At 41.1% G+C, this 7,500-nt stretch overlaps 1 protein-coding gene across 1 annotated transcript in view; it reads right to left on the bottom strand.

Annotated features, from left to right (window-relative positions):
- Positions 1-1,496, bottom strand: part of chrd (chordin) — a gene marked incomplete at both ends in the record, with an annotated part of 19,531 nt that extends 18,035 nt beyond the window's left edge. The window contains one exon of the mRNA XM_080547789.1: positions 1,334-1,496. Coding sequence (XP_080403915.1) covers positions 1,334-1,496 — 163 coding nt within the window. The remainder of the gene's footprint in view (positions 1-1,333) is intronic.
- Positions 1,497-7,500: the final 6,004 nt, after the last annotated feature.

Raw genomic sequence — 7,500 nt, 5'->3', positions numbered from 1 at the left:
ATGTGGTATATGTGGTAACAACAGGTATTCTAGTAGTGCCTTGAGGTTATGTGTCTTGTAAACCGAAACAAATTGCTGGGCTGTCTTGGAGTGTTTCAAATTGAAAGGGAGGAGAATTGTTATTATTAAGAAAAATATTGCATGATAATCCACTTTAAAGCCGGTATATCCAAATTGCGCCACAACCTCCCCTGCCTAGTTCCACATGGGTGTGTGCCATGAGCATTCCTCTCCCCTATAAAGCGTCGCCCAACACCGCAGCCACTTTGGCACCATCCGGCCCATCACCGCGGCTTGGAGGTGAGCTTCCCTCGTGCCAAAAGTTCATAACGGTTGATATTGTGCGGGTTGCCTTAGCTGCTAAACAACCTGTTTCCCATTATTCTTTCATTAAGTGACTACACTTTAAACAGTCTAGTCGAGTTAGAGTGAGATGGAGCACTACATACTCGTTGGGAAATATAAATCATCGCTTGCCACAACCGTGCAAAGAAGGCCATGCCCCCCAGTGCCCCCACTAAAGAACAGCGGTAATGGAAATTCGATTGATTATAGTCTCCGACATGGGACAAGCGTTATTGCCATTTGTTAATAACCTAACTGCTCTCTTGACGCATTGACTTCTCACTGCCGTCAGCTCAGTAGGCTTAGCTGCCCTTGTAAAATCTAGGACATGGACCAGATGGCATTCTCAGTGGTTATGACTAAGATGTTTTCTGCAAGTTTGTTCTTGAGGTAACCATAACAGTGGGCAACCCTTAGGAGGATGCAGGGGAAAACAGAGACAGAGAGGGAGGAGATTACGAGATTAAATGTTACAGGACTGTTACATGCAGAGACTGACAGCTGATATGAAGGAAGAGACTTCTTCTGAAATCAGTTGTGAGGCCATAAAACCAAACCAATCTTGCTACTGTATACCTTTAAATCGTGAGCTTAGAATTATAAGGTTCTATCTCCGTTTAGAATGATAAGGTTCTATCTCCGTTTAGAATGAGAAGGTTCTATCTCCGTTTAGAATGAGAAGGTTCTATCTCCGTTTAGAATGAGAAGGTTCTATCTCCGTTTAGGGCAGTTCAGAGATATTGAGCGTCAACGTTTTGACATTCCATTATGTTTTGTGAGATGGAACCTTTGTATTTTATGAATTACTAACTTTAAAAAATCAACATTTTAAAAATAACACCACACAGGCATTAATAACCACCTAATGGATCAAATTATGTAAAAAAACTCAATTTTGACCAAAAATGGAGATAGAACCTTATAATTCTAACGTCACGTAGTAAGTAGAAGCTTAGGCCTATGTAGGGCTGATTTTTTTTTTTCTTACCTGACATTCCTTTAGAGGGCATTGGCTCCCTCTCCGACTGGATGGGCAGGGAAGGGGATTTCATCCGTGAGGCGAGTCCAGAGTGCAGCCAGGCGCAACTCATCACGCACAGCCAGACGCTCAGCGTGCGGCCAGTCTGCATCCCGGCGAGCGGCAGCGGCATCCACAACTCGCTCTGGTTTTACTTTCTCCTTTTTTGCAAAAACTTTCCCCTCTCCTCGCCTGTAGCTGAAGCTGAACGTTGGTCTGGTCTGATCACTCCGTTGTATGATAAAGCACTAAGCAGTCGGCTTAATACCCTCTCCTAAATGATCATGGGAAGTAGGCGTCTCCAGAGAGGGTCTCTGCTGCTGGGGGTTTCGTTTGAAGAAATGAAGCATCCAGGTTTAGAGGTTAGAGGATGGAGGATTTCAAGGTTATAATATGTACTGTACGAGCCCAGAAGCGTTGTCCCGTCCGCGCGGGTGCCTTTCCCCTTTATACTGGCCTGACACTTGGAGCGGGCGCAGGCAGGGAGGGGTGAGAAAAAAAATGGGTGGGGTAGGGGGTAGGAAGCCCGAAAGGAGGGGGGACGACACAGAGAGAGAGGGTCAAATATGTTCCAGGCCGTTAATCCTAACGCCTTGTAAAAATGTGTCAGAACCACCTAGAGAGAGAAAGTGGAATCTTCAGTGAATGTACAGTACAGGAATGTGTGTGTCTATCTCTGTGTGTTGGCTCAGGCTGCTCTGTTATTTATACAACTGCTTTCAGAGTTTAGACCTAAGTGACTTAACAGAAACAAATGAAAATAGTTTGAATACTTCAAGGCATTCTCGTTTCAATATGTGCTGGTCCCTCTATTTAGTCTGCCCCTTGTTTATTTTGGCCATACAAACAAGCACTCTATATAGCCCTTTATTGTTTCTTAATTAATTTCTACCTGGACAGTTTCTATATGCTAAAGGTTGGATTGAACATGTCTTATAGATATATACAGAATTAAACATATAAAAACTGTTTGGAGTACCCCCAAGTAGTGTCCACCCCCTCGAGTGTTATGCTCATTGAGTAAAGACAGATCAGAATATTATATCTTTTTTTTTTTTTTTTTTTTAAGTTTTCCGTCTTGCCATCTATGCTCATAGGCGCGAGAATGCGAAATGATTGGTCACTGGTTTATATAGCTGCAGTGAAGTGCGCAGGGTTATTCATTTTGGGATGTACAGAGGAAGGGGCATGCAAATCATAATCTGTACAATTGTCAGTGAGTGACAAGGCAGAGTAACCCCAATAATAGCAGCCATAATAATAATTAATCATTTGAATCTCTCAGCATTCATTTGCTTAGGCCTATTGTAGAGGGTCACGCACCGATCACTAATGTTGCCTATAAGCCTATTCTCGTTCTCATTCACATCACACCAAAAGAATCATAAAATAACGAAAATAAACTCATTTAGAGGACTTGGGGGGTAGGGGGTAGGAATTGGACTTCTCTGTTTAGAGAAGAGGCACCATATATCACCGATTGTTTCGGCTCTGTCTGTCGCGCTCCGGAAACTGCGCGACTCTTCCGCCTCCCAAGCCACTTCCATCCACATGTTAAACATGACGATACAATAATGCTCAATGGAGATGACCCACTCAATAACAAAGCAGCATGTCCTTTATTATGCCATGGCTCACACAAGTGCTATAAACTCAGCCGAAGAAATATACAAGACGAAGACCTTTTAGGCCTATGACATTAAAAAGTATACATTCTGTTTTTCCCAACAATTGCCCATCAGAGAATATTTAGATTGCTTAATGTATCCCATCATCTAGTAAAGGTGGAGTATGCATGCATGAATCCATGTTGGAATCCCAAAACATCAAGGCAATTGATTGTATCTAATCGTTGTCAAAATAAACCCCATAGAAAATGCTAGAAATGTATAAATAATTCCTTAAAATGTGAAATGCCAATACAGATCTATATATCCAAATGTTGTGTTAAAGGCATAGGCCTAGCTACATGTAGGCTGTGTGTGAAGACAACGTGTTATCTCTTTATGCACACGTCACATTACGCGTCTGTGAATCACTTCTGTTAGGGAAGGGAAATCACATTCACACACACCCCTCAACTCTGAATGGAAATCGATGATGGCCTGTTTGCACTTCATCATGAGGTGATAACCATCGGGTTTTATTTAATGCTACACTAGGTGATTCATTAGTGAGACTGGATAGCAAATTGTCTATTGGGAGTTAACACAACCCATTTCAGTTACGCCATTCACACGTAATGAGGTGTGTTTTTTGTGTATTGCCCTTTTACGCATGGCCCTGCGGCGCTTTGCTCCATGCACTCCAAATCTGAAACCGTAGCACAGCCATGCATTTTAGCTTACAGACAATTCGTTCAATGTTGGTGACGTTGTGTATTAATTTAGACCTCTTATAATCTGATACCCATGCAGAAGTGAAGGATAATGTGTCATGTGTTAAGCATACAGCCATAACCTCAGTAGCTTGTACTTATCAGTTGGTTGGTTTCCACACAAATATGTAGCATCTCTTACACCCACTGTGAGAATCAAAGTTCAGATGGGGTTTACTGTCATTCGCGTGTGTTTCAAATTAAACTCAGCCTCAGGAGAGGATGGGAGTAGGAAGACAGGGAGAGAGCCTGGAGTCATTTCTAGCACGCCAAGAAGCATTGCACTCTAATCAAATCGATTAACAGTGACCAGCGTTTTATGAGGGTGAGTAAAGTTACAATTCCGATCAGAACTTAATTTGAAGCAGACATTAGGCTACGTCTATTATGGCTTAATTATCCAATAGGCTCTCCCCCCACGTAACCTATGAAGGTTCAAAGAAACATGTAGGCCTACTGATGATTTTATAGACCCAAATGAGATCATTATAGGGACATATTCTTACGAAATTCGGGACCGCATCCTGTTGGTTGGCTAGATTATACAGGAGGTGTGAATACACAGCGAGGAGGGGGAATGGGGGGCTCTGATAGACTGGCAGATGTGTGCCAACCGGTTACACCGTCGTGGTAAAGTTAGTTTCATATTGGATATTCGTCAGACATATCTGCTCTTCAAATCTCAATAGTTCTTTAACGGTGTGCTTGATTGACCTATGATTAAGATCATTATGATGATTTTTTCCCCCATTAAACTTCAAGACAGACTGGCAAGGTTGCGCAGCCTTTACTTTTCTCTAATCAGACTTCTACGACTGTATGATTTTTATTTTCTTTAAAATTCAATAGCATTCAAACAGCCTTTACTTTTCTCTAATCAGACTTCTAGGAATGTATGATTTTTTATTTTCTTTAAAATTCAATAGCATTCAAACAGCATGAGAGAATGATCTAACTCAAACGTCATTCAAACCAGAGACACACACTGGCAAGGCTGCATAGTCTTTACCATAAAAAGGCTTCAATGCATTTTTATTTCCTTTAAAATTCAATAGCTTTTCAACTGCTTGATGGGACCCATGATCTAAAACCAAATTCATTCAAACCAGATACACACTGGCAAGGTTGCACAGCCTTTTAAAGGCTTCCATGCATTTATATACATTTTTATTCTCTTTACACATTTAATAGCATGACTCTAAAATAAATAAATAAATAAATCATACACGTTTTTTCCATCACAATGAGCTCAGTCTGAGGTCAATTTTACGCACCAAATCGAATATTTTTTTTATTTCATTTGTCACATACATCACATACAGACGTATAACTGACATAGTGAAGTGCACCTTTAAAGAGCTATTCACATTTTGCGGGGCCGAATGTCTGACGAACATCCAATACTTTACCACAGTCCTGGATCGCCCTGTTCACATGCAGGAGCCTGTACTTAGTAGGCATGGCAGACAGACTTTTCTACCCCCAGAGCATCATCTGACACCATCACTTGTACGAACTGGAATGCACTTGTGCCATTGATGATAAGATAATAAAGATTATCTGAATGAAATACATAATAATTCAGATTCAGCCTCAGTTTCATCCATGGCTGGGTCGGAATGTGCCGTGAAGGCCACAACATCGGTTCAACTTCCACACGAGATAAAGCGTTTATTTTTAATTTTTTATATGAATTAATATAAAAGCTATAAAATCAAACCTGTCAAACATTGTCTCCAATTTATTTACAGGGAATTTCCCATGATGATTTCTCTTACGTCAACAGCTCCAGCCTGTTATATGTGAGTCAAGTTTAGTTTAGAGAAACTAACAAAAACTTCTGAACATGGACATCCTGTGACTCGCGCGTTTCTTGGAACACTGCGCGCTTTATCGAGTCCAGACACTGAAAGGGAATTCAGTTTATTCCCAAAAAACTAATCTATTTATTTATTTTACCAACGGATGGTTTCATAATGTTACAGGCTGTCGGCAGAAACTAAATGGGCTAATTGTCCTTTACCCAAATAGGCTAGTTGATTGGAATGAATTATTGTTATGATGGGGGAATTGATTGATTGACCTATAGTAGGCTATTAAAAACAAACAAACAAAAATATTCTTGATATAAAATCAGGATGTATCTCGAGGAAGAACAATTTACAGCCTCCAATTTGGTTCTAAATGGCAACTGACAGAACAACGAAAAGACGAAGGGATGATGACTTTATTATGGCTACTGTTATGCTGATGCAGATAATGATGGTAATACGACTAAAGGTTTACATGACTTTTCTGTTGAAAGGGTAATTTCTGTGTTACTGATGTAGCGTCAGAAAGGGGTGGGTCGTGGGTGAATAGGCATACCCACTCAAAATGTTAATTGGTATTGGGGAAGGAATTGATGTTTATTCATGTAATGACCGGTCGGAATCATTTTGCAGACGCTGGGTTAGGTTAAATGAAAGCTAAGGGCCAGGGTGCGAAGCTCCCAGTTCTTTTCTCACAACTCCAATTTCCGAGGGTCCCGTCGCTGGAGAGTGTGCGACTCTTAATTATCGCCCTAGACGCAATTAGCGACCAGAAGCCATGAACAAACATGGTTCACGCCTGTGAACATATAGGAGGTGGCATTATAGCCTAACATCAATTGTCAGACATCTCAGATCCATCCGAGTTCACTGACTGACTGTTGACCTGTAGTTAACTTACATCACCTGAAGACTTCTGCATGGCTGGAATCTTGCGATTGTGGCTGATGCCAGATGCGATATGCTTCCGACACGGGTTTATTGTTGGCACTTAAAGTCACTTTAACAGACAGGTAGAGGGGTGTTCTCTCAGAATATGATCGTTGGCCTATCTGTTGGTTACAGATCTGCACTCGAAATAAACACAATACATGAAGTAGACCTATTATAGGCCCCCTTCCCTTCTCCCCCCATGGCTGAACAGAAGAGCGCCTTTGAATGATGCGTCGCCATCGTCTCATTTTGTTTACAAGAGTGAAATGACTCCCACTTTATTTTAAACGCCTTTGATAACTGCCGAGGACACCAGAGCCAAACTGGCCATGTGCAGAGGCTTTTTTTTTCTGTCTCGGGTAAATACTTCGACCGTTAGACATCAACATTGTCATGATGATTAGTATATTCCTTAGAGAGACAGAGTAATAAGCACATGACTCAAAACCAAGTTTCCGAATTACAAAGTAGTTATCCACGACGCGTCTTTGGGGCGTAAAATAATTGATGCTCCCTCGAGATGGATGACAGTGGCACGCCAATTAATGGTGTTATTGGCTCGATAATAGCTACACACAACAGACATCTTGTTTTCGCCTCTCAAGAGTACAAAAGGCTTTTCTTGGGATGCATGGTGATTGATGATTGTTCTAATTGGGTGGATTTCTTTTTTTTTTAAAGCTGATTTACAGTTGGGTGGTCTGACCAAAATGATTTGAGTGTCCCTTCCCAAAAAACCCCAACAGCAGGAAAAAAAAGAAAAAAACCAAGAGACATGAACAGACAGAAAGGATAAGTGGGAAGGAAATTCCTCATTATCTCTGGTTGAATCTATCTTTGTTCAAAAAGATCAGATGAATAATGATAAAGCATGATTGAATATCAGTCATGCAAGTAAATGAATGAATAGCAAAGCTCATTTTCCCTACCGTTTCCCCCCACCTGCTGTATTTATGCATGCTCTTATTTACCTTCTTCTTTCTCGTTTTTCTAATTATCTCTGTTTCCCTGACTCT

Source organism: Nansenia antarctica, assembly GCF_963989245.1.
Source record: "Nansenia antarctica genome assembly, chromosome: 17".
Taxonomy (NCBI): domain Eukaryota; kingdom Metazoa; phylum Chordata; class Actinopteri; order Argentiniformes; family Microstomatidae; genus Nansenia; species Nansenia antarctica.
The sequence above is the reverse complement of the archived record's forward strand: the minus strand, read 5'-3'. Positions and strand labels throughout refer to the sequence as shown.